The following is a 27774-nucleotide window of genomic DNA, read 5'->3' as shown; positions in this document are numbered from 1 at the left end:
GAAATATCTATGGCTCTTTGAGACTCCTTTGATATTCAAATGCAACCACTTACATAAATATTTCATTTTATTAAAGAGCATAAAACAAGGATGTTTAAAATTTTGCATTATATTCTCTTAAGTTGGAAGGGAACTAATCTGCTGTCTAGAGATTTTTTTTTCCCGTTTGTTTTGTAAACTTCAGGTTTGTTTTCAGGATAGAATCTGGATCTGATTGCTCCTGGGAGTAACTATACAATAGATGTGTGGCTTGGGAATTATTCTGTACTATTTGTACTCTCAGGCAAAAAGGAAATCACATTTTTTAGCTATCCGTATGAATTCTTCTGAGGGACCCAGTGGAAACTTGCCCATTTCTGCTTTTTTGAAAGTACACAGAACACCTCATTACAGGGAACTGAAGAATGCAGTTTCATATCTAATCTCTAAAAGCTTCTTACTGATAATAGCTTAATATAATACCACCTCTTCCAGATTATTGCAGTATATTTTAATTCATGTGGTTATCTCTACCTCTCTTTTTAATCACTTATAAGAAATTAGTCATAGAATAACTTGAGACCTGGCGGAGAAGGACCTACGTAGGAGTCATCTAGTCTAGTAGTTCTTTTCCTTTAAGAACATTTACTTGCTATTTAAATATTTTAGTAACAGAGACTTTTTTCAAACAATGTTTTCACATGTAGTTTGAAAACCACTATTTAGTTGAACTTCCTAATTTTGTAGATGAGGAAACTGAGGCCTGCTGTTAAATATCTGGCCCAAGGTCACCAGCTAGTTTTACTTAGAAACTGAACTAAAACTATTGGCTTCTAACTCCTTGACCAATGTCTTTTTCACTACCATGTAGTTTTTCAAGCTAATCTTGTTTCACTCTTGTGAAGAAAAGACAAATTTGGAGAAGAGAAGAACTTTACACTGTATCATGTGATCTGTCTTTCTATTTAGGTTGTTCAGAATGATGAAAATGAGACCTGTTTGAAGAAAGTAGATCCCCAGTTACTGAAGATGGCATTAACTCCTTACCCCAAGCTAAAAACTGCTCTCTTCCCACAGTACACCGCCTCTAATGTTCTGCCACCTGATATTACACTTTACCACCTTATTCAGGTACAGTATTTAGGAATATCAGTCAGGGTTCAGCTAGGAAAACCGAAATCCACTCTGGGTCTCTCACGTGGACGACATTTAACATAGATAGTTACTTACACAGTCATAGCAGGATGGGGAATCCAAGCATGCGATGGTGAGACAAGTCAAAAACTGACAGGGAGGCCACCAACACCCCTAAAGCTGCAAGAACGGTGCAAGAAAATAGTATCATCAGAACCCAGAAGCTGGACCTGGCTCTCTCTGAGAACTAAACTCACAGTCAGGCTGCCTAAATGGGAGCTGGAAACAAATGTACAGGGTGGGCCTGGAACCTGGAGAAGATAGCCCCGAAAACAAAGAAGGAGGAAAATACTCTGGTTTCTCCCCTCTTCCCACCTTTAATCTCCCATGTTGTCTCTCTTGGCTAAACCTGTCTGGTAGCCAAAGGGCAGATGAGATTGGGAAACGCAGTTCTCTGCAGAACGAGAGAAAGGCGGGAATGGATCTGAGAGCACACGGACAGTTGGCCAGCATGCCTGTCTTACACTTCCTTCTACTGCTGATAAATTCTCTCTCTCTTCTCAGTGAATGGGGCTATTTGTTTATTTAAATCAGTACTCCTTAGATTCTTTTAGGACAGAGATCTCTTTAAGAATGTAAGCGAGTTAGGAGTTTCTTCCCAGAAAAATAGCACATATGTGTATAATTTTGCTTCTATTTCAGAGGAGTTCAGATTCCCTGAAACCTATTCAGATCCTCCATGATGAACACATTCTTTTGTTCATTTTTTTCTTCAGAGGGCTTTTGCTTCTTTCCTCTGGGTGCACATATTCCCACAGTATCCTTAATTCAACATAAGTTCTATAATCTCTAAAGGTACAAAATCTCTCTAATGTGAGCAGTCCTTAATTTATAGAGTAGCCCTACTCAAAAATGTCCCTGGATGGCTGCCAGTCCATGAACTGCTTGTTGCTGGTATGTGAGGACATTAGAATCTTGCGCTAGTCTATAAATCTGTGTCATTAAGTACACTTTTCAGTTAAGCAGACTCTGTGTGTGTGTGTGTGTGTGTGTGTGTGTGTGTGTGTGTGTGTGTGATGTAGCAAGACACTCTGGAAGCAGGAAGCATTTAAATTTATTGCAAGCTTCTTATCTCATTGCAGACCAGTAGCACCACTATAAACTAGATACAACTGGATTATATAAAAACATATAAAACAGTTTCACTACCTAAAGTGGATTCAATCAGCCTAAAACATAAGTGGTTTCAGGTTGTTCTTGGTTCTGTTTTCAAGTTGACCAATGCAGTTTTAGTCCTGTTACATTACAAAAAGTCATCCTTCCTAGTTCATAAATTCTCCCATAATTTTACATCAAAGCTGCTCTTTCATTAACCACCCAAATCATGACTTAAAGGTTTTTTTAATTTTCTCCTTTATCTTTCCTACCATCTGCTTATCGTCTTTGCTACATCTTTGGCCTAGACAAATTTCAAACAGGCACGTTTCCCTGCTTCCAAACCTTTTCTGACTTGCTTAACCTTAGCCCGCGCTTTTTTCTTCATTGTTGGTGGTGATTTGTTCATCACATTCCTCTAATATTTGATCTGCTTGTCTCCCTGTTCCCTTTCCAGACCACTCTTAGCTCACCTTGTCCTGTTTACATGGTAACATTGTCTAGCCTCTTATTTCTCTTGGGTTTGGATTCCAAAAGCATTTCAGAATTCCATTTTACATTATCATCGACGCTGCTTCAACCAAGAGAGTACACTTTCCAGACATAGTTTGAAGTGCGAAGTCTTTAAAAGAAACATAGCTGGTTCTGTTTTTATTAAAAATAGGAAAGTGTCTCATGCACTCAGGGGTTTTTTTGTTTTGTTTTTTGTTTTTTGTTTTTTGAAGCTGCATTCAAAGAATTTATGTCCAGAAAGATGAGTTTGGAGAAGGGAAGCAGATTACTTGTGAAGTCTTTTCTTATAATTTTATTTACTTACTTTAGAGTCAATTAACTTTTAACTCTGACTTTTCTGCTTTTTCAGTCACTGTTGCCCTTTGACCCTAGCAGATTGTTTGGCTGGCAGTGTGCCAACACGCTGGCTATAGGAGGTAAGTCATTCTAGGCACCGAGGGCTTTAGAAGTAAGTATTTCAGCAGTGTTGACCATAGAAGTTAAGTTTTGTAAAACCAATCCAGTTTTTTTTTTTTTTTCACTGCTTTCCATTTCAAAAATGAAGGTGCATTCCAATGAAAAACATTTTCTAGGAGACCGAATTGAAAATGTGAGTTAAAAGTAGTGTGTCACTAACGCTGTTCTTGCTGGGAAACATAAGATGTACCTGTCTGCTTTAATTTCTCGCTTTTCCCAAATCCCTGTTGGTTTGCAGTATAGTATTAACAAAGGTTAAGAGTGGAGGTGTAGGCATTAGACAAATCCTAGCTCGGCCACCTAATAGCTGTATGACCTTGGGTAAGTGGTTTAACCTGTCTTCAGTTTCCTGTAAAATGAGGTTAAGAATAGTGCCCACCTCACGTATTACCTGAGAATGAAAGGAGACAAGGCATTTAAAAAGCTCTTGAGTTCCTGGTGTATGGTGAGCCCCAGATGCGTAAACACTGCTGTTCTCTTTAGGCCATAAGCATTTCTCTGATTTTTCTTTTTTTTAATGCCAGTCTTAAGCTCAACTTTTTCTATATCTTTTTACTTTTAAATTTAGAGTTAGCCTTTAATATCATGGTGCCTGTGGTGCCTATGCTGAAGTTATTCGGAAGTAGGCTTCAAATGAACACTTCATATGTCATGGATACCCTGTAAATATTTACTGGCATGCATAAAAATGGATTTTCTAATTTGTGAGTTTTATAAGTTCAAATCTCAAAAGATTTAATTTACCCAGTTCCCAGGGCCCAGTGCAGTGCCAGCCTATAGTAGATGTTCAATAAATATTTGTTGAGGGCTGGATAAAGTAGTACTATGTATTGCATTTTCAAGTGATAATACTCTTTATAATGAATCTCTGTGAAGTTACTATTAGAGTGTAGACTGAATCCCCTGGCCTGTTTTAACACTTTTCCAGCTCTAACAGTTAGCCAGAGTCCTGACCCCCTTCTGGGCAATGAGCACTGTACCAGGTACACTTGGGAAACAGAGAGGAAGTTGAAGATGTTTTCCCTGCCTGGTATTTAGAAGTTTAAAACATATTTGAGGAAATAAAGCACAAAGTAAATGAAACAATTATGAAAACATAATATGCATTTATAAAATTGGTGAATTGTCTTTAATTAGAATATTTACTTATTTTTTCATATGGTCTTAACCATTGAAAAGAGATGTAAGGTGACTGCAAAGTGACTTGGCTTCTCTGACAGGCTAGAGAAAAATTTCCCTTTGGGTAGAATTTTCTCTTATATATGCTTTCCATACTAGCCTCCAACTTCTTAAAAATCGGAGTCTTATTTGAGTTAAAAACTCACATTAGCTCATTTGGAGCCAGGCAATCCTATATACTTTTCATGTACTCAGCAAATATTTAATGAATGAACTAACAGTTTTATATGTAATAACAAGTTACTAGAGTCACTGTGATCTTACAAAGAATATAGGCATGTGACAGTTTTTTAATCTCAAAGGGGGTGTACTTTTAAGTAATAGCAGGAAGTTTTAAGTTGACTGACACCTCAACTCTTCAAGTTTTTTTTTTTTTTTTTTAAGAGCCAAGTCACAATGTAAAAAGTCCTTGGAAGATAAAACTTTTTTTAGAAATAAGCTTTGAACTTTGAAAGTAAAAGCAGATGCACTATTTTTCAGAACTTGTTCCTTAACAGTTCAAAATGTTACTTCATTTTTTTTATAGGTAGTGAGTGATTAAGAAACAATTAAAGATTAAGTGTTGGCAGGAGGAGTTCTTTCATACTAACTGATCACATCCAGAATATCTTCTAACTTCAGATTTCTCTAAAGAGAGGAAAAAATGTTTTCTCTGCCATTTTCAAGGGCACAGAGGAACTTTAAACTGAACTACTCTGCTGGCTTGAGAAAGGTGATATCATCATGTAGATAATAAGGTTCTCTGAATACAACATCAGAAAGTATAGCTAATGATAACAAAAGGAAATTGAGGAAGACATTAATAGGGAGAAAAGGATGTTCTTATACTGTGTATCAGAGAAAGGTAGAGGGAGTTGGCCTTGGTCTATAGAGGACTCATAAAAATATTGAGAAGGGATTTCATTGTGTAATGAGCTCCATGAATAAATTAAAAAGCTCCTTTTGCAGATCCTTAGCAGAGATGTTATAGCTGAAGGATGATTGCCATTGTGACTTAAAGGATCATCAAATACAGAATTAAGACATATAAAATAACAAGTTGAATGAGGAAAAAGCATAATTTATAAGTTTTTATGCAGCTTCTTGGCTTAGTCAGTTAAGCATCTGACTCTTGATTTCAGCTCAGGTCATGATCTCAGGATTGTGGGCTTGAGCCCTGTGTTGGGCTCCCCACTCAGTGAGGATTCTGCTTGAGATTCTCTCTCCATCTCCCTCTGCCCTTCCCCCCACACATTATGCTCTCTCTCTCTCTGAAATAAATAAATTTTTAAAATCAAACGGGCTACTTGTACACATTAAAGTGAACTGTTATATTTTGGTGCTTCAGAGTAATGCACAGTGGTACAAAATGACTATAGCAACCATTTTTTCCCTTTAGATTTGTTTATTTAATTATTAGAGAATGCATGTGCAAGCTGGGGGAGGGGAGAGGGCAAGGAAGAGAATGAATCTCAGCCAGACTCCCTGCTGAGCATGGAGTCCAACACAGGGCTTGATCTCATGACTGGAGATCATGACCTGAGCCAAAATCAAGAGTCAGACACTGAATTAGCTGAGCTGCTCAAGTGTCCTGCAACTGGTTTTCTTTCACCATTGCAGAGTTAAATTTTCCATGTGCAGATTTGAAATTAATCATGGTGAGGTGCAGAGGAGTAATATTGCCTCACTTTTCCCCTAGATGCAGTGAGTCATCTCCCACATTTTTCTAGCCCTGACCTGGTTAATAAATATGCTATAGTGGAACGTCTGAATTTTGCATATTATTTACAACATGGACGACCATCATTTGCATTTGGTACTTTTCTGGTCCAGGAATTAACCAAGAGCAAGACTCCCAAGCAGCTGTGAGTATTTAAAACATAATTTGTACTCTAAATAAAAGACATATCTGGGGTGCCTGGGTGGCTCAGTCAGTTAAGTGTCTGCCTTCAGCTCAGGTCATGATCCCAGGGTCCTGAAATCAAGCCCCGTGTCAGGCTCCTTGCTGGTCAGGGAGCCTTCTTCTCCCTCTCCTCCCTGCTCGTCCTTTCTCTCACTATCTCTGTCTGTTGCTCTTATATAAATAATAAATAAAATTTTTTTAAAAGGTAATATTTAAAGATACTATTTGTATCTTTTATAATTCTGTTAAAAAAAAATACCCAGGAACTTGCCAAATATTAGCAATTACTCTTAAGAGGGAATTGTATAACAAGATGTGAATTCTGTATTTAAGATCTTTATTTTTTATAATTCACTTTTATAAAGCACAGAATTGGGAGGAGTATTAGATATAGTCAGCTAAATCTAGATTTACTTTATTTACTGGCTTGTTTCGTAGTTAACAAAGTAGTGCACTTTAGTGATAAAATATTCAAGTAATTCAGAAGGGTGAAAAAAATGAAAGATAAAAAGTCCCTGAGTCTCCTTTCTTCATTCTGCATAGTAAATAAACATGGTTAATTTCTTATGCATCGTTCCTTGAAATATGTCTATGCATATTAAACTACATATGTGATGTCAAACTTTAATTTGCTTGGTGGTTTGCATATATACTCATAATTGATAGGATCACAAGTTGGCAGTCTTTCTAAATTCTGTTCCGTGTTCCCTGGATGAAATTGAAGCAAGAATAATTTGGCTTATGAGCGGGTGTTTTATGAGGTTAAATATAAGACAATGGGGGGGCAATGGAGACAACCAAAAACTACCAGGAACCAGGGTGCCTGGGTGGCTCAGTAGGTTAAGCCTTTGCCTTCAGTTCAGGTCATGATCTCAGGGTCCTGGGATCGAGCCCCATATCACGTTCTCTGCAGGGAGCCTGCTCCCCCCGCCCCCCGCCTGCCTCTCTCCCTACTTGTGATCTCTCTCTCAGTAAAATAAATGAATAAAATCTTAAAAAACAAACAAACAAACAAACAAAAACTACCAGGAACCTAAATGATGTGTGCAGGGGCCCAAAATGGGAGGGGGGAGGAAACTAAAAATCACGGGTGTCTGACACTCCATGTATCACTGTGTAATTCCTTCTGCTTTTCCTGGTGAGAAACAGTTCTCTGATGTTATTTTAATTCCTGTCTTTTTTAGGATCCAGCAAGTAGGTAATGAAGCCTATGTTTTAGGGCTCTCCTCCTTCTACGTACCTTCAGTAGGAGCTGCCTGTGTTTGTTTCTTAGAACTACTTGGCCTTGACAGTCTCAAGCTCAGAGTTGATATGAAAGTGGCCAATATAATTCTGAGCTGCAAGTGTAGAAACGAAGATGCTCGGTCCAGCTATATCAGAGAGTCTCTAGGTACAGTGCCTTTTCCATCTGGGGTTTGTTTCGTTTAGAGGAGAAGGGTTGAATAGGTCTAAAGCATCAGATTGTGAGTGGTTGGGGAGGAAATAATTATCTTCCTGTTTCCTCCTGTCTCTGCAGAATGTTTGCACTTTATCTCACTTTCTTAGACCCTTTAATCAGGTTCTAAAATGGCCCTGGGCCACACTCTTGAAACAGAAGAGTTCCTGACCTTTTCTCTTGACTATTTTTTATTGTTCGTATTTCTTACAGCTGAAAAACTATCTAAACTGGCTGTGGGTGAAAAGGCCACCATAGAGGAATTGCTTATTCTCTTAGAAGAAGGGATATGGAACAGTATCCAGCAGCAGGAAATAAAGAGGTTTGTAGAATTGCAGCCTCATTCTCTTTTCCAACAAGCTTTATTCTTCCAAACTGTATTTGTGTAGTCTTTCTTCCAGCAACTCAGGTGTTTTCACCAATCCCTTCAGGGCTTCTTACTCAGCCAGCATATAGCAGACACTTGATAAACAGAGAGTTGAGTTTTAAATGCTTCTTGCCATCAGTAGAAGAAGGGTGCAGATAATTATTCACTTTTTTTTTTTTTTTTTAAAGATTTTATTTATTTATTTATTTGACAGAGAGAAATCACAAGTAGACGGAGAGGCAGGCAGAGAGAGAGAGAGAGGGAAGCAGGCTCCCTGCTGAGCAGAGAGCCCGATGCGGGACTCGATCCCAGGACCCTGAGATCATGACCTGAGCCGAAGGCAGCGGCTCAACCCACTGAGCCACCCAGGCGCCCTAATTATTCACTTTTTAGAAAAAGAGTTTCCAAAAGATGGAGAAGAGCTCTGTCTTCTTCACTGCCCAGCTGGTCAGAGAAGTCTTGTTATATGTTGAAATCATTTAGAAGACATGGGATGGGGGCACCTGTGTGGCTCTGTCGGTTAAGCCTCCAACTCTTGCTTTTGGCCTGGGTCATGATCTCAGGGTCGTGAGATTGAACCCTGAATTGGCTCTGTGCTGGGAATGGAGCCTGCTTAAGATTCTCTCTCTCTACCCCTCCCTTGCTCTTTCTATAAAAAAGAAAAAAGAGAGAGAGAAGAAGATGGGGGATGGATCTCACAAATTTGATTCTAAGTGAGGTCTTTAATTTTCTCTTACTTACATATGTTAGTTGATAATGAAAGTTGAGGTGACCATCTGTCCAGAAAACCCCCTCTACTTAAACATTGATAACATCTTTCATCCGTGCTGTGCCACCCGCGGTGACCTAGTCACCCCAGACCCTGGGAATGCACCATTTTCTTGTACTGGCTCTTGGTGACTCTGTTCTCAACAGTCTCTGGCTATGAACAGAAACAAGTACTCCCCCCTCCCTGAGGAAGCCCAAGCATCTGTCAGGGCTCTGATACTCTAAAGTGAGTCATGCAAAACAATTAAACACTCAGAATTTCTTGAGTGACTATTTACTCAATTCTCCTAAAGATGGTATATAGCTAATATAACCTCTCTGTGGACAGATACTTAAAGGAATGCATTCTCCCAGTATGCTAAGAAAGCTTTTATGCATTATGGATGGAAGAGCCCTCTTATTTCCTTTATTTTCCAGAGGAGCTTAACAAACACATGGTATTTTTGAAAGATTTTTTAGAAAATATACTGCAGTTAAATTTGTTTAATTTTTTCTTATTTTCCATTTAAATGAAAGCTGTATTTTAACAATCTTTTTTTTCCCTCTACTGCCCCAACTTCCAATTACAGGTTATCTAGTGAATCTAGCAGCCAGTGGGCATTAGCAGTACAGTTCTGCAGGCTTCACAATGTGAAACTGAGCACATCTTACCTCAGAGAATGTGCCGAAGCAAACGACTGGTTACAGTTCATTATCCATAGCCAGCTCCATAACTATCACCCAGAGGAGGTAAGCCACAGTGTGTTGCCAACTATTCAAGAAGAGAAAATTGGAAGGCTTCTCAGAGGACACAAAGTGTTCTTTCCATTGTGTATATCTAGGCTTTTGTTTTATGTGATATTACTGTTTTTATTAAGAGTTCAGTGGGTTGGCATCAGACAGAGGATTAGTCATTCATACTAAAGAGCTGAGGGAAGAGTTTTTGCAACTCCAGATTAAATATGGAAGTTCACCCCAAAGCAGCAAATAACTTTGTAAAATGATATGGTCACTTCCCACGCACACGGTTCAGAGTGAGAAAGGACAATTTTGCCTCTGCTTTTCTTTAACATTTTTTGGCTCCAGATGAAATTGGTCTTTTTAAATATCTAATATGTTTTCTAGGTGAAATCTCTCCTTCAGTATTTCAGTCCTGTCCTTCAAGACCATTTAAGACTGGCTTTTGAGAACTTGACCTCAGTGTCTAACTCCAAAATGGACAGTGATCCAGTCTGCAACAGGGTCCCCCAGGAACTCCAGAGAAACAAAGAAGAGATGACTGATTTATTTGAGGTTCTGCTCCAGTGCTCAGAGGAACCAGACTCCTGGTGCTGGCTCCTCGCTGAAGCAGTGAAACAACGGGCCCCTATCCTTAGTGTCCTGGCCTCCTGTCTCCAGGTAGGGTATGAGAAGCCAAAATTAAGAACCCAGAGAGAATAGAAAAGGTGGAAAGGGACCGGGAAGACTAATCATCAGAGAGGAAATGGGGTGATGATGATAGGAAGGCTCCAGTGTGTGTTTTCAAGGTCACTGTCACTTTTGTGCTTTTCCAGCTTGGGCACCAGGCCATCCATTACACTTCCTTCTACCTTAATATTCAGTAACCAAAGTGGTCTGAGCTTTGGTTCCTGGTTGGAAGTCCTAGAGAAAAGACCCTGCCTCCTGAGCAGCGAAGTGGGATATTCTAGACAGTCCCTGACCGATGCTGTGGAAGGCAGTCTTGTTTTCTTATACTTAGTACTTCCACAACTTGTGGATATACCCATTTGTTCTCTTGATCTTTGGATAGATTACACTCTGCAGAACAGTTTATAGTAGTGCCTTGGTTGTTCATTAGAGTTTATTCCATGTTTGGAAGCTTTCAAGCTAGGTTAACCAGTGTATTGAGGTGACTTGTTCAGAACAGGAAACATCCATCCATGATTGTAGCATTGCTGGGAGCCCCCAGCTCCCTCTGTCAGGTGATCCAGATGCAATTGTTGTTGTTTTTTTTTTGAAAAGTTTTTATCCTGCGGCAGGATGCCAGTACTATTCCTTGTCTCTGTGTTTGGATCGTCACATCTGTGGAGGACACTGTTGCTGCTGAAGCAACAGAACACATTCAGGGCTCAATGGAAGAGCACATATGGGACCTTCAAGACCTCTCGGTCATCTGGAGAACATTACTAACAAGGCAGAAGAGCAAAACTCTCATCAGAGGTTTTCAACTTTTCTTTAAGGTAGTTATAGTCACTTCATTTCGTTCCTGTGTTTAAAAGGGTTGCTTCAGAATATCCCCATTGGTTTTTTCAATAGTTTTTAATCTCTTGATTTAAGATTTTATTTATTTATTTGTCAGAGAGAGAGAAAGAGAGCACACAAGCAGGCAGAATGGCAGGCAGAGGCAGAGAGAGAAGCAGGCTCCCTGCCAAACAAGGAACCCAATGTGGGACTCAGTCCCAGGACTCTGGGATCATGACCTGAGCCGAAAGCAGTGACTTAACCAACTGAGCCACCCAGGCATCCCTTGATTTTTTTTTTTAAATCCAACAGCATAGAGTGATAACAGAACTACCGATTCTTTATCAAAGAACTTTATATTATTTGAGGGTGTTATGAAGTGGTAGTATCCTCATTTTAGAGTAAAGTACTGTGTTTCTAGTTCAGATAGTTTTAGAGTAAAGTACTGTGTTTCTAGTTCAGATAGTTTCTCACTCCAAAACTCCTGTCTTCTGACAGAAAAGCTTCCACCAAAGAGATAGAAATACCACAGGCAGCAGTAGGTTGGCAGCTCAGTAGAGCCCATTTTCCAGGAGTATATGTAGCACCATCTAGTGGAATGTCTCCAGCTCACGTGCTGTGGACCACGTATAGAATAGAAAATAGACTGTTGTGTAGGTGTGCCTGGCCTAAATATCTTTTTTCTAAAAGGTAAAAGTAATAAAAACTTAACTTATATGACTTAATTCGATGTAACTGTTATTAGTAGTACTTGTGTTTTTACTTTAACCTTCTCTTACATTGACATTATTCATTGAGAAAACACTATCGATCAACTTCACGATTTTGTAATTTCATTCTAACTCTTCCTCAAAGGATTCCCCACTACTGTTGATGATGGAGATGTATGAACTGTGTATGTTTTTCAAGAATTATAAGGAAGCCGAAGCTAAACTTCTGGAGTTCCAAAAGAGCTTTGAAACTGTAAGTTGGAACCCTACTGCTCTTTGTCACCGATCTGAAATTGGTTAGTGTGGCCTGTTACCTGCTAGTATTCAGGTTGTGACAGCAGGCAAGCAGCTGGGAGGTGGCATAATTGAAACTAACTCATTTGTACTGTTCCAGAGGTGGGGAGGGAGGGCAGGAGTTACAGTGGCTTTGCCTAGAGCACCTCAGTTGCCAGACATGACAGAGAAGTTTCATCTGAAGTGCTGATTCTGATCAGTGTCCTGAACTGCAGCCAAGCTCAGTGGGAAAGGGATTACCAGGACCTGCAGTGGATGCTCAAGAGGAATGTGGTGGTTCCTCATGGGCCACATTTTGCCACTCTAAGATAACTCAGTATTGAGTGTGAAGGGTGTTTAATACTTCTTTATTTATGGTGATTGACAATAATGGCTTTTTTCATCAACCATCTTTATGGTCCCACTCCAAAATGATGCTGAACTGTGTGGTCAATTTCAGACAATTTCAGACCTATTCAATGCTTATTTCAGGCCTTATTTATCATGTGGAACTAATTAACCCTGTGGAAGAAAAGGGGAAGTTGTAAGGAAGCAAAAGAAATATGCCTTAGTTCTGCTTCGGGTTTTAGCACTTTTGTGTTTTCTCTACCCTACAAGAGCTCTATGATAAATGAGACAAAACTATATGCTGGTTCTACCTAACAAACATATCACAGTGGAACCCCAGTTTAGGCTTTTGCTCTCAATAAGTAACTGTAATAAAAGGTTTAAAAGTTACATTATTTGAAAATATTGAGTCAGTTATTCAAATATGCCTGAGGTTTCAAAATCACGACAAAGAGGAATGTTAATTTCCTTAGTCTGTCACTTCCCATGGCTGGGGCTCTACCAGATATGTTTTCTTTCTTTTCTTTTGACTTATTTTTTGGAGCAAAATACACATACCATTTACCATCTTAACTGTTAAGTATACAGTCAGTAGTGTTAAATACATTCCCGTTGTTATGTGACCATCACCACCATCCATCCCCCTCACCCTACACATGTTGTCATGTGTAAAAACTCTATACCCATTAAACAAGAACTCCCCTTCTCCTTTATTCCAAGCTCCTGGAAACCACAGTTCTACTTTTTGTTTTTATAATTTGGCTACTTTAGGTACCTTATATAAGTGGAATTGTACAATATTTGTCTTTTTGTGATTGGTTTATTTCACTTAGCATGATGTTCTCAAGGTTCATCCATGTAGAATTTCCTTCTTTTCAAATGCTAAATAAAATGCCATTGTATGTTGGTGAAAAATAGCTTTTCCCTAAGGTCACAAACACGACAGGGATGTCCACTATCACCACTGTTCTTCAATGTGGTACTAAAAATCCTAGCCTTAGCAACAGACAGCACAAAGAAATAAAAGATACTCATATCAGCAAAGAAGTCAAACTCTCCCTCTTCACAGATGACATGATACTTTATGTGGAAAACCCAAAAGACTCCACCCCCAAATTGCTGGAACTCAGATAGGAATTCAGCACAGAAATCAGTTGCATTTCTATACACTAACAGTGAGACAGAAGAAAGAGAAATTAAGGAGTCAATCCCATTTACAATTGCACCCAAACCTGTAAGATTTCTAGGAATAATTGTAACCAAAGAGGCAAAGGATCTATACTTTGAACACTGTAGAATGCTCATGAAAGAAATTGAGGAAGACACAAAGAAATGGAAAAATGTTCCATGCTCATGGATGGGAAGAACAAATATTGTTAAAATGTTTATGCTGCCTAGAGACCCTGAATAGCCAGAGGAATGTTGAAAAAGAAAACCAAAGTTGGTGGGATCACTATTCTGGACTTAAACTCTATTACAAAGCTGTAGTAATCATCAAGACAGTATGGTACTGGTACTAAAACAGACACATGGATCAATGGAACAGAATAGAGGACCCAAAAACAGACCCTTAACTACATGGTCAACTAATCTTCAACAAAGCAAGAAAGAATATCCAATGGAAAAAAGCCAGTCTCTTCAACAAATGGTGTTGGGAAAATGGGACAGCCCCATGGGAAAGAATGAAACTGGACCATTTCCTTGTACCATACACAAAAATAGACTCAAAATGGATGAAAGACCTAAATGTGAGACAGGAATCCATCAAAATTCTAGGGAAGAACATAGCAACCTCTCTAACCTCGGCCGCAACAATTTCTTACTAGACACATCTACAAAGGCAAGGGAAACAAAGGTGAAAATGAACTATCGGGACTTCATCAAGATGAAAAGATTGTGCATAGCATAGGAAATAGTTGACAAAACCAAAAGACAACCAACAGAATGGGAGAAGATATTTGCAAATGATAAAGGGCTAGTATCCAAAATCTTCAAAGAACTTACTGAACTCAGCACCCAAAGAACAAATAATCCAGTCAAGAAATGGGCAGAAGACATGAAGAGACATTTCTCCAAAGAAGACATCCAAATGGCCAATAGATGAAAAATTATTCACATCACCTGGCATCAGGAAAATACAAATCAGTCACACCTCACACTAGTTAGAATGGCTAAAATTAACAAGTCAGGAACTGACAGATGTTGGCTAGGATACGGAGAAAGGGGAACCCTCCTACACTGTTGGTGGGAATGCAAGCTGGTACAGCCACTCTAGAAAACAATATGGAGGTTCCTCAAAAGATTGAAAATAGAGCTGCCCTACAACCCAGCAATTACATTACTGGGTATTTATCCCAAAAACAAATGTGGTGTTCCAGCGGGGCACCTGCACCCCAATGTTTTTTTGTTTTTTTGTTTTTTTAAATGTTTTTTATTTAACAGACAGAGATCACAAGTAGGCGGAGAGGCAGGCAGAGAGAGTGGGGGAAGCAGGCTTTCTGCTCAGCAGAGAGCCCGATGTGCAGCTCGATCTCAGGACCCTGAGACCGTGACCTGAGCTGAAGGCAGAGGCTTAACCCACTGAGCCACCCAGGTGCCCCCACCCCAATGTTTATAGCAGCAATGTCTACAATAGTCAAACTGGGCTCTTTCCACAGATCCATCAATAGATGAATGGATACAGACAGTGTGGTATGTGCATGTGTGTGTGTATATAATAGAATACTACTCAGCCATAAAAAATGAAATATTTCCATTTGCAGTGATGTGGATGGAACTAGAGAGTATTATGCTAAGTGAAGTAAGTTAATCAGAGATAATTATCATATGATCTCATCCAGATGTGGAATTTAAGAAATAAAACAAAGGACCATAGGGGAAGAGAGGAAAAAGATGAAACCAGAGAGAGAGACAAATCTAAAGAGTTTCTGAACCATAAGAAACAAACTGAGGGTTGCTGGAGGGGAGGTGGGCGGGGGACAGAGTAACTGGGTGATGGGCATTATGGAAGGCGCATGATGAACACTGGGTATTATATAAGACTGATGAGTCACTGACCTCTACTTCTGAAACCAATAATACATTATATGTTGATTAATTGAATTTAAGTACAAATTAAAAAGGGGAAAAAAAGTCAAGATAACATTTTCTCCTGGGAGGGAGATTGTAGGGATGCAGTGTCGTCCAGGAGGGGTAATTTAAGGCACTGGTAGAGTTCCATTTCTTCACCTTGTATATTCAGCATCAAAATTGTTTTTATTTTTTCCTTCAACAGTGTAGATATATTTTATGCATGCTTTTGCATATGTGATCAAAATATTCCATTTTATGTATATGCTACATTTTGCTTATCCATTCCTCTATCCATGAATATTTGGGTTACTTCCACATTTTAACTATGCTACTATGAACATGGTATACAAATAATCTCTTCAAGATCCTGCTTTCAGGGGCGCCTGGGTGGCTCAGTGGGTTAAGCCGCTGCCTTTGGCTCAGGTCATGATCTCACAGTCCTGGGATTGAGTCCCGTGTCTGGCTCTCTGCTCAGCAGGGAGCCTGCTTCCCACTCTCTCTCTCTGCCTGCCTCTCTGCCTACTTGTGATCTCTGTCTGTCAAACAAACAAACAAACCAAAAAGATCCTGCTTTCAGTTCTTTTGTGTATCCTCTCAGAAGTGAAATTGTTGGATGATAGGATAACTCTATCTTTAATAAGTTGAGGAAGTGTCATACTGTGTTCTGTAGTGGACGTACCATTTTACACTGCCACAAGGTTCTGGTCTCTCCACATCCTCTTCAGCATTTGTTTTCTGTTTTGTTTTGTTTTGTTTTGTTTTGAAGTAAGCTCTACACCCAATGTGGAGACCCTAAGATCAAGAGTTGCATGCTCTACTGACTCAGTTGGCCAGGTGCCCCATTGTTTTCTGTTTTTTTGTTTGTTTGTTTTTTTAATAGTAGTCATCCTAATGGGTGTGAGGTAGTATTTCATTGTAGTTTTGATTTGTGTTTTCCTAATGATTAATGATGTTGAGCATCTTCTCATGCTTACTGACCATTTGTATATCATCTTTGGAGAAATGTCTATTTAAGTCTCGTGCCCATTTTTAATTTTGTTGTTTATTTTTGTTTTTAGGAATTTTGTATACTATTGAAAATACCCATTGAAATATTAATCATATATGATTTGCCCATAATTTCTCCCACTCTTTGGGTTGCCTTTTTACTGTTGATAATGTTTCTAGATGCATTCATGAAGTCAATTTGCCTATTTTTCTCTTGTTACTTGTGCCTTTTGGTGTCCTGTCCAAGAAGTTGTTGCCAAATCTAGTGTTGTGAAGCTTTTGTCCTATATTTTCTTCTAAGCGTTTTTATTATTTTAGATCTCATATTTAGGTTCTTAGTCCATTTTGAGTTAATTTTTATATATGGTGTTTGGTAAGGGTCCAACTTCATTCTTTTGCATGTGGATATTCAGTTTTCCCAACACCATTTGTTGAAAATACTGTCCTTTCTTCATTGAATGATCTTGGCACCCTTGTCAAAAATCGTTAGACCACATATGTGAAGGTATATTTTTGGGCTTTCAGTTCTGTTCTCTTGCCAATACGTCTGTCTCTATGCCCATAGCACACTGTTTTGATTACTACAGCCTTGTAGTAAGTTGGGAAATCAGGAGGAAGAGTTCTTTTTCTTTTTTTTTTTTTTTTTTATTTTTATTTTTTTTTTATTTTATTTTTTTTATTTATTCGACAGAGAGAAATCACAAGTAGGCAGAGAGGCAGGCAGAGAGAGAGAGAGGAGGAAGCAGGCTCCCCGCTGAGCAGAGAGCCCGATGCGGGACTTGATCCCAGGACCCTGAGATCATGACCTGAGCCGAAGGCAGCGGCTTAACCACTGAGCCACCCAGGCGCCCCGGAAGAGTTCTTTTTCAAGATCGTTTTGGCTATTGAGGGTCTCTCAAAGTCACAAATGGTTTTAGGATGGCTTTTTCTATTTCTGTAAAGACACATCGTTAGGATTTTGATAGGAATTGCATCAAATTCAAAGATCACTTTGGATAGTATTGATGTTTTAACATTAAGGCTTCCAACCCATGAACATCACACGCATTTATAGTAGTTTTCACTGTACAAGTCTTTTACTTCATTGGTTAATTCCTAAGTAATTTATTATTATTTATTATTGCTTCTAGAAATGGCATTGTTTCCTATATGGATTATTCATTGTTTGTGTATAGATACACAAGTGATTTTTGTGCATTGACTCTGTGTCCTGCTATTTTGCTGAATTCATTTATTCCAAGTGTGTGTGTGTGTGTGTGTGTGTGTGTAAGTAATCATTAGGGTTTTCTACATATAGGATCATATCATGCAGAAGTCATTTTATTTCTTTTCCAAATTGGGTGCTCTTTTTTTTTTTTTTCTTGCCTATAGGCTCTGGCTAGAACTTTGAGTACTGTGTGGAATAGAAGTGTTGAAAGCAGGCATCCTTGCCTTCTTCCTGATCTTAGAAGAATGGTTTCAGTCTTTTACCATTGAGTAAAATGTTCACTGTGGGTTTTTCACATGTGGCTTTTATTATGTAGGGTAGTTTCTTTCTATTCCCAATTTGTTGAGGGTTTTTGGTTTTTTTTAAACCTTGAAATAGTATTGAATTTTGTCAAATACTTTTTTTTTTTACATCAATTGAAATGATCGTGTGGGTTTCTTTTCTACGTTCTGTTGATGTACTATATGTATTGATTTTTTTTTTCCTATGTTGTACCATCCTTGCATCCCAGGGAATAAATTCCATTAGGTAATGGTGAATAATCCTTCTAATGCACTGAATTCAGTTTGCCAGTTTTTTTTTTTTTTTTTTTAAATTCACTTGACAGAGAGAGGCACAGGGAGAGAGGGAACACAAGAGAGGGGGGAGTGGGAAAGGGAGAAGCAGGCTTCCCACTGAGCAAGGAGCCCAATGCAGGGCTCCATCCCAGGACCCTGGGATCAAGACCCAAGCCGAAGGCAGCCACTTAACGACTGAGCCACCCAGGTGCCCCCAGTTTGCCAGTATTTTCTTGGGGATTTTTACATCAGTGTTCATAAGGGATACTGGTTGATAGTTTTCTTGCAGGGTCTTCATCTGTCTTTAGTACCAAGATTATGCTGGTTTCATAAAATGCATTGGGAAGTGTTCCCTCCTCTCCAGTAATTTGGGTAAGTTTGAGAAAGGTTGGTTGTAGTTCTTCTTTAAATGTTTTTAGAATTCACCAGTGAAGCCATCCTGTCCAGGGGTTTTCTTTGTGGAGAGATTTTTGATTTCTGAGTCAATCTCCTTACATTATCTATTTGTGATTTAGTCTTGATAGGTTTTGCATTTCTAGGAATTTGCCCATTTCATCTAAGTTATCCACTTTTTGGCATGCAGTTGTTCATAGTACTCTGTTATAATCCCTTTTATTTCTGTGGAAAGGGTAATAATGGCCCCATGTTCATTTCTGATTTTAGTAATTTGAGACTTCTCTCTATATAAAAATGTGTTTTTAATTTCCATAATTTTGTGAATTTTCAGTTTTCCTTTTGATAATGACTTCTAATTTTATCCCCTTGTGGTCAGAGAAGATACTTCATATGATCTCTATCTTTTAAAAATCTGTTGAAACCTATAGCTTAACCTGTGGTCTGTCCTAGAAAATAATCTCATGTGCACTTAAGAAGGATGTGTTTTCTATTGTTCTTGGGTAGTAGAACATCCTTTATATGTCTGTTAGATCTATTCAGTTTATTGTGTTAAGTTCTCTGTTTTCTTATCTCTGTCTCATTATTTTATCCATTATGGTGAGTGAGATGTTGGAGTCTTCAATTGTTATTATAGAACTGTTTCTCCCCTCAGTTCCATCAGCTTATGCTTAACATATTTTGATAATCTGTCATTGGGTATGTAAATGTTTAAAACTGCTATATTTTCTTGCTGTATCGAACATTTTATTAGTATCTAATCTCCTTCTTTGTCTCTTACAAAAGACAAAATTTAAAGTTTATTTTGTTGGTTACTACTATAGCCACCCTTGCTTTTTATTTGTTTGTTACTATTTGCAGGGAGTATCTTTTTCCATCCTTCCACTTTCAACCTGTTTATGTCTTTGGATCTCAACTGAGTCTTTTGTAGACAGCAGCACATGGTTGGATCATGTGTTTTTGTCTATTCTGCTAATCTCTGTCTTCTAATTGGAGAGCTTAATCTATTTACATTTGAAGTAATTACTGACCAGGAAGAGCTTGCTTCTGCCATTGTGTTGGTGGTTGTCTTTATGCCTTGTAGCTTTTTTGTTTCTTATTTCCTGCATTACTGTTTTCTTTTGTGTTTAGTTGATTTTTTTAATAAAATGTTTTGTAAAGTTTTTCCGGCGAGATAAACACAACACCAGGCAAAGTGGGTATAAGGCAAGGTTTATTAAAGGTTCTCTCCCGTGAAGTTTCAGAGCCCAGGTGAAGGGGAGCCAAGAAAGTTGCACTGGGAGGAGGTGGGCACCCTCGGGCGAGGTTCCGCAACTCTGGAAAGCAGAGTGGGGGAAGTTGCACCCAAGGCAGGGAGGAGGGGGCTTTTAAGGGGTCTTGGGGGGCGGGGCTCAGGGGTCTTTTGGCAAGTTTCCCTTATTCAGATATCTCGCCTGCTCATCGGGGTCCCATTGGTCCATAGGAACCTGGGGCGGGGGTCTCAGATTCCTGCTTGGGCCTTTGTTCTGTCTGAATTCAGGTCTGGTGGCCGGAACTTTCGCCATCTTAAGTAGCCCTTTCCGCCAGCCCAACATGTTTAAATTCCATTCTCATTTTGTGCTTATCCTATAGCTATTTTCTTTTTGGTTACCATGAATTTATGCCAGCTTAACTTCAATAACATTAAAAAAAGTGCTTCTTTGCAGCTCTGATCTCACACCTTCAGTTGTTGATGTCACCAGATTACATTTTTATACAATATGTGTCTCAAGACAAACAAATAATTCCTTTCAGGGCATTAGTCTCTTAAATTATGAAGAAAACAAAATTTGGAGTTACAAACCAAAGTTATAGTCATACCAGCTTTTATACTAATAATTGTTCTTTATATGTATATATAAATAATAATATATTATATATAAATAATATATAATAATTTTCTTTATATGCACTAGTCTCTTAAATCAGATAGAAAATAGAAACCTATTGCTACAGTAATATTGGCCTTTATAATTTCCCATGTATTATGTTTATTGAGCTCTTTATTTCTGCATATGGCATCTAAAGTCCTTTCATTTTACCTTACAGGACTTCTTGCAAGGCCAGTCTAGTGGTCAAAGACCCCCTCAGCTTTTGTTTCCCTAAGAATGTCTTGATTTACCTCTCACTTTTGAAGGATGGTTTTGCTGGATATAGGAGTCTTGGTCACAGTATTTTTCTTTGAGCACTTTAAATATATCAGCCCACTGTCTCCTGGCCCTCAAAGTTTCTAATGAGAACTCTGCAGATAATCTTCTTTAGGATCCCTTGCATGTGACCAGTCACTTCTCTTCTGTTGCTTCCAAATTTCTTTTTTTGTTCTTTATCTTAAAAAAGTTTCATTATAATGTGTCTCATTATGGGTCTCTTTCAATTCACCTTGTTAGAGTTTGTTGAGCTTCTTGGATGTTTATTTTGTTTATATTTATGTCTGTCAACAAGTTTGAGACTTATTCAGCCATTATTTATTTAAATATTCTCTCTACTCCTTTCTCTCTTCTTCTGGGACTCCTATGATATTTATGTTGGTCCACTTGATAATGTCCCATAGGTCTCTTATGCTCTGTTTGCTTTTCTTCAGTCTTCCTCAAACTTGATAATTTCCATTGTCCTGCCTTTAAATTTGCTGATTCTTTGTTCTGCCTGCTCACATTTCCCTTTCAATCCCTCTAGTAAATTTGTTATTTTAATTTTATTTTCATTTGTTATTTTACATTTTAGCTCTGGAATTTTTTGTTTTTCAATTTTCTGTTTCTTTGTTGATATTTCCATTTTGTTCACACATTGTTTTCTTGACTTTCTCTACATCTTTAGTTAAAACAGTTGTTTTAAAATCTGTGTCTCAAGTATCTGCCATTAGGAACAGTTTTTGTCATTTTTTGTCTCTTTGAATGGACCCTACTTTCCTGTTTCTTTGTATACCTTGTGATTCTCTGTTGAACTTTGGACATTTGGATCTAATAGTGTGGTAACCCTAGAAATCATATTCTCCTCCTTCCCCAGGGTTTGCTAGTTTTTATTTATTATTTTTGGGTTTTGGATAGGCAAAAGTCATTTCTGTGGCAAGGATCAGCATGAAGTGTAGACCTAAAGTCTTCTTGGGTCTTTTGTGAGCCTTTCCCTGCATATACACAGTCACTTTCTAATTTTGCTCATAAAATTGTTTTTAACTGTCCTAATCTTTAAAGTTTGGCTCCTGAACGGGAGAAAATCAAAAAATGAAGGGAGTGGTGAGGAAAAGGGTGCCAGTGCTTTATTTTTATTTTTTATTTTTTAAAGATTTTCCTTCTTTATTTAAGAGAGAGAGAAAGCAAGAGAGCACAAGCCAGAGGGAGAGGCTGAGGGAGAAGCAGACTCCCACTGAGCAGGGAACCTGATCCGGGGCTCAGTCCGCAGGACACTGGGATCATGACCTGAGCCGAAGGAAGATGCTCAACTGACTAAGTCACCCAAGTGACTTGGTGCTAGCCCTTTAAATCTCCTGGAAGTCCTTTCAGTTGGAGGGGGAGGGGCTGGCAACAGTGGGTGAGGTGAAACAATGGCTGCCCACCTCCTTGCCTAGACCTCTGTGGTCAGAAGCAGCAACCAATGATCAGAGTACCAATTTTTGATACTTGGTGGATAGGTTCCTTTTTGTCCCTGCAACTCTTACAAGCTGTGCAAGCTACTCCAGGAACATGCACCTGCACAGCTGCCTCCCTTGTGGCTAGGGGTGGGGAGTGGGTAGCCACCACTGCTAGGGACTGAAATTAACCAAGATTATTAACAATTTACCTTCCACTAGGTCTTCCTCTGGAACTTGCAAGCCTTCAACAGGCTCTAGAGTTCCAAAATAATTGCATTGAACGAATTTTGCCAGTGCATTTGTCTAAGTGAGGAGTCAGATCCTGGTACTTTATCACTCTACAGCTCCCTGCCCAATGCCACCATCATTTTTTTTTTAAGATTTTATTTATTTATGACAAAGAGATAATAAGAGAGGGAACACAAGCATGAGGGAGCTGGAGAGGGAGAAGCAGGCTCCCTGTTGAGCAGGGAGCCCAGTATGGGGCTTGATCCCAGGATACTGAGATCATGACCTGAGCCAAAGGCAGTTGCTTAATGACTGAGCCACTCAGGCATTCCAAGAAATTTATTTCTTAGAGCAATTTTAGTTAATCACAAAATTAAGAGGAAAGTTAAGAGATTCCCCGTATATCCCCCCCCCACACATTTAGAGCCTCCACCTTATCAATATTACTTACCAGAGCAGTCCATTTGTTACCAAGGATGCACCTATAGTGACACATAATAATCACCCCTAATCCATTGTTTGCCTCGGTGTTGTGCATTCTTTGGATATATATTTGGATATACATTTGGAGAAATGTATAATGGCATACATGCATTGTTCTCGTGTCCTACAAAGTAGTCTCACTGCCCTAAAAAGTCTTCTATTCTCTACCTATTTATCCCTTCCCACCCCCAACTCCAGGCGGCTGCTGATCTTTTTACTATTGCCATCATTTGCCTTTTCCAGAATGTGGTATAATTGGAATTACATGGAATGTAGACTTTTCAGACTGGCTACTTTCATTTAGCAGTATGCATTTAAGTTTCCTCCATGTCTTTTCATGGCTTAATAGCTCATTTCTTTTTAGTGTTTTCTTCCAAGATTTTGCACTTAAGAATACAGCTACTCTAGGGACACCTGGGTGGTTCAGTCGGTTGAGTGTCTGCCTTCAGCTCAGGTCATGATCCCAGGATCCTGGGATCCAGTCCTGCATTGGGCTCACTGCTCGGCAGGGAGCCTGCTTCCTCCTCTCTCTCTGTCTGCCTCCTCTGCCTACTTGTGATCTGTTTCTGCCAAAGAAAAAATAAAATCTTTAAAAAGAAAAAAAGAATTGCTGTTTGTTTGTTTGTTTGCCACTTCAAGAGTTCTTTGTGTATTTTGGATAACAGTCCATCATCAGATGTGTCTTTCACAAATATTTTCTCTCAGTCTGTTGCTAGCCTTCTAATTCTCTTGAGATTCTGTTTTGTGGAGCAGAAGTTTTTAATTTTGATGAAATCAATCTGATCAATTTTTTTCATGAATTAATGTCTTTGGCATTGTACCTAAGAAGATATCACCATATGCAGGGTCATCTGCGTTTTCTCTTATATTATCTCTTAGGAGTTTTATAGTTTTTCATTGTATATTTAGGGCCTCCCAGGTGTCTTCTTACTCTGACCTGACTGCCTCTGCTCCAGCTTGTCTCTATAGAGGGACAGTGCTCCTCTCCCATCCTTGCCTCCACCCTTGACTTCCATGTATGTTTTTCTTCTGACCAGTTCCATCACCTGCCTGCTGTAGACCCTCTTCTTAACAGCAGCAAGAGTAGTAACAAGTAAATAAAGGCTAAGAACTCATGCTCTAATTCCAGCTAATGTAGCTTCCCACTTGGGGTCATCTTCCTATTAATATTTCTAGTATTCGATTGTAGTGCCATAAATCCAGACTTCTTAATCGAGATTCTCCCCTAATGGTAGTAGAAACTACAAGCAAACAGGTCGAATAAGTTGGGCAACGTTAAATCTTTCTTTTCTTTTTCTTTCTTTCTTTCTTTCTTTCTTTCTTTCTTTCTTTCTTTCTTTCTTTCTTTCATTCTTTCTTTTTTAAAGATTCTGTTTATTTGACAGACAGAGATCGCAAGTAGGCAGAGAGGCAGGCAGAGAGAGAGTGGGGGAAGCAGGCTCCCCACCGAGCAGAGTCCGATGCCGGGCTCAATCCCAGGACCCCGGAATCATGACCTGAGCCAAAGGCAGAGGCTTTAACCCGCTGAGCCAGCCAGGTACCCCACATTAAATCTTTCTAAGAGGTCTTAATATGTGAATTTCAGATCTTCTGGACTCCAGGGCAAGCCTACATCCCTCTCAAAAGCTGTTAAGTGAAATGTGTTGGGTTAATGTCACAGAAACCCACAGGGTTATTACTTGGGCAGTCACTAACTTGAGGGTGTTTGCATCCATTCACTCCATAGTTAGCATTCAGTCTTTAGGTCTCTTGTTCATCCTTGACTTTGACACACACAGCTCTCTCCAATAGGACATCCCACAGAGAGACAGACCACAGAGCTGCCAAGGAGGGCTTATTTTTGCCCCTCCTCTGAGCCGTGCTTCCAATTCTTGGCATTTGGAAAGGACCTGAATAAGCGTTCCCCTTTGTGAGAGGAGATGACTCATGGTATTGTGGCTTTCTTAGCTTTTTCCACATTTGGAAGTTTTGATTTGTTCCTGCGAAAGCAGCTTTCCTCACCCCCTCTTATTTGCCTAGGTTGAAACAGCAGCCACAGGGGTCCACGCTACCATCCCTGCCCCATGGCTGAAGGAGCACGTGTGTTTTCTTCTGAAGCTTATGCTGCAGCAGTGTGGGACCCAGTATGAACTGGGGAAGTTGTTACAGCTCTTTGTTGGAATAGAAAATCTCTTCTCTGATGGTAAGACAGTCCTTAAATTGTTGTTAAGAAATTAGCTTCCTTAATCTTGAAAGTACTTGAGAAAGGTGTTCAGAAAGTGAAAATGCATATGATATATAACATTACATTTACAGTCCATAATGAGGTATGAAGAAGAGGTTGCAGGAAACTGCAGTCATGGTTAAAGCATTTGAAACATAGCACAACTGGAGACAACCTAAATAATACAATTGTCTTCTTCTGAGGACTTGTCAGCTGCATTTCCCCCTGGCTAGTCACCACCCTGTCACTGTCATTCCTTAACATGGCATCGTTGCTCGGGGTCACGTACTCTGCTTCAGGAATGACTAATCCATTTTGAAGTTTTCAAAGACCAGTGATGCTTATTTTTTGCAGATTCCTCCAGACAATGGCAGTCTCTTAAGGTTTTTGCCAATCAAGTGAAACCAATTACTGCCTTAACCTTCTTTTCTACTTGATAATTTTAAGTTTCTGTTGGATGATTATGTTGTTGTCTCCTACTAGATTCTGATGTTTTTCATGACTGGGGTTATTTTATCACATTTAAACTCACAGGTAGTCACCTGCAGAGCTCATATCTGCACAGAAGAGTGACAATGCCGGACTGAGTCCCTGTGGTGTGGGCTGTCAGGGCTGAGGACTGGACACAAGTAGGGGTGTTTCCAAAATGCAGTGTCAATAGGAGGGGACTTGTCCATGACTCTGTAGACCAAATAGTTGGTCCTTTTAACATACAGATGTTTTCAGTGATCTGTAGTAATTTTAATTTTTTTCAGAAGTGAACATCCTCTTTTCTTGCCGGAGTCACTGTATCCTTGAAAAAGTACAAGGATTGTCTATGTTGTGAACTGTTATACTGCTTTTATTCATATAATTGTTTTGTTTTTATAGCACATTTGTGTTCTGTGTATGTATAACATACATGTGCTTAGAGAAAAGAAATTGTTTCTCTAAAAACCTAGGTTTTATATGCTGTCAACAAAGAAACCCAGCATCTCATTACTGGTGGGTATTGTGCAGGGTATCTCCCTGTCCCCAGAACTGCCTAAATCAGACCACAGCCCAGCAGGTACCGCTGGGAATAGGCTCCTACAGAATGTTTTCATGCCAGTCCTTGGTTTTGGCTCAGGTCGTGATCTCAGGATCATGGCATTGAGCCCCAAATCAGGCTCTGTGCTCAGCATGGACTCTGCTTAAGACTCTTTCTACCCCTCCACCTTGCTCCATGCTCTTGCTCTTCAATTAATAGATAAATCTTTAGGGGTGCCTGGGTGGCTCAGTCATTAACCATCTGCCATTGGCTCAGGTCATGATCCTGGGGTCCTGGGATTGAGCTCTGAATCGGGCTCCCTGCTCCTCGGAGAGTCTGCTTCTCCCTCTGCCTGCCACTCCCCCTGCTTGTGTTCCCTCTGTCACTGTGTCTCTCTCTGTCAAATAAAAAACAAAATCTAAAAAAAAAAAAAAATTAAAAAATCTAAAAATAAATTAAAAAATAAAAATAAATTAAAAATAAATTTAAAAATCTAAATAAATAAGTAAATAAATATTTTTTTTTAAAAAAAAGAACACCACCAACTCAGCTGGGTCTCCCTGGTTAAGTAGTTGTCCAAAGGAGCAAGTGATGCTCCATTCAGAATATGAGGAGACTTGGCTGTTGGCCAGCTGCAGTGTCAGCTGTCCTACCAGTTCTGTGTCTTTTTTTTCTTTTTTTTTTTTTTTTAAGATTTTATTTATTTATTTGACAGAGCGAAGAGAGCATAGCAGGGAGAGGGGCACAGAGAAAGGAGGAAGCAGGCTCCCCACTGAGCAGGGAGCCCAATGTTGGCCTCGATCCCAAGACCCTGGGATCCTGACCTGAGCTGAAAGCAGATGCTTAACCATCTGAGCTACCCAGGTGCCCCGGTTCTGTGTCTTAATTCACAGGATGTCTGCACTGAATGAGCAAGTAAACGATCATAAAAATAAATGTGTTCAACGTTGGAGAAAAATTCAGAAAGTGGTGGGTTGGCCTGAATGAATGACCAGATCTTCGCTACTACATAACAGGACTACGACTCCCCACCCTGAGTATAAAGGCAGCTGTGTGGATGGAGTCCCTACGTGAATCTTGCAAGTTCTTACTATATAGGAGATGGCTTATGGCTTCATCTGCTAGCCAGCCAGAGTATAAAAATCGTTTTTTGTGTTTTCTTTTACTCACATTATTGTGCTAAACATACATGCTTTCACTCTGATAGCAGCATTTTACTGATAAAATGTTTTATACCCTCTTCTCTTTGGCACAGGTCCAGATGTGAAGAAGCTCTTTGTCCTTAGCCAAATTTTAAAGGACACATCCATAGCCATTAATCATGTAATTATTAGCAGCTACAGCCTTGAGAATTTCCAGCACGAATGTAAATCTATTTTGGAAAAATTGGAGACAGAGGGACGGTTTGCTTTGGCCAGAAGAGTAGCAGAATTAGCAGAACTACCTGTGGACAACTTGGTTATTGAAGAGGTATCATTAGTCTTTTAAGTTATTTGAAATCTTAGCTTTTTGATCTAGCATTAAGCAGAATCAGATGAGATAAGTGATATATAGGAGAGGCTTTTTTACTTTGGATACACACATGACTTTCAGAAATGGATGAGCCCTGGGATGCCCATTAGTGTAGAATGTGTGCTTGAAACCAAGGTTAGCT

The 27774-nt window shown here is 39.3% G+C and overlaps 1 protein-coding gene across 2 annotated transcripts in view; it reads left to right on the top strand.

Moving 5' to 3' along the window:
* Nucleotides 1–27774, top strand: part of SPG11 (SPG11 vesicle trafficking associated, spatacsin) — an 85176-nt gene that overhangs the window by 41254 nt on the left and 16148 nt on the right. Inside the window, exons 19-29 of one of the 2 annotated variants that reach the window (XM_059372719.1) lie at nucleotides 949–1110; nucleotides 3131–3197; nucleotides 6095–6260; nucleotides 7483–7688; nucleotides 7947–8055; nucleotides 9438–9597; nucleotides 9973–10245; nucleotides 10866–11066; nucleotides 11923–12030; nucleotides 24928–25090; nucleotides 27376–27590. In XM_059372719.1, coding sequence (XP_059228702.1) covers nucleotides 949–1110; nucleotides 3131–3197; nucleotides 6095–6260; nucleotides 7483–7688; nucleotides 7947–8055; nucleotides 9438–9597; nucleotides 9973–10245; nucleotides 10866–11066; nucleotides 11923–12030; nucleotides 24928–25090; nucleotides 27376–27590 — 1830 coding nt within the window. The remainder of the gene's footprint in view (nucleotides 1–948; nucleotides 1111–3130; nucleotides 3198–6094; nucleotides 6261–7482; nucleotides 7689–7946; nucleotides 8056–9437; nucleotides 9598–9972; nucleotides 10246–10865; nucleotides 11067–11922; nucleotides 12031–24927; nucleotides 25091–27375; nucleotides 27591–27774) is intronic. The other variant, XM_059372720.1, reaches the window with a different exon arrangement.

The sequence above is a fragment of the Mustela nigripes genome, chromosome 13, assembly GCF_022355385.1.
Source record: "Mustela nigripes isolate SB6536 chromosome 13, MUSNIG.SB6536, whole genome shotgun sequence".
In the NCBI taxonomy this organism is placed as follows: Eukaryota; Metazoa; Chordata; class Mammalia; order Carnivora; family Mustelidae; genus Mustela; species Mustela nigripes.
The sequence above is the reverse complement of the archived record's forward strand: the minus strand, read 5'-3'. Positions and strand labels throughout refer to the sequence as shown.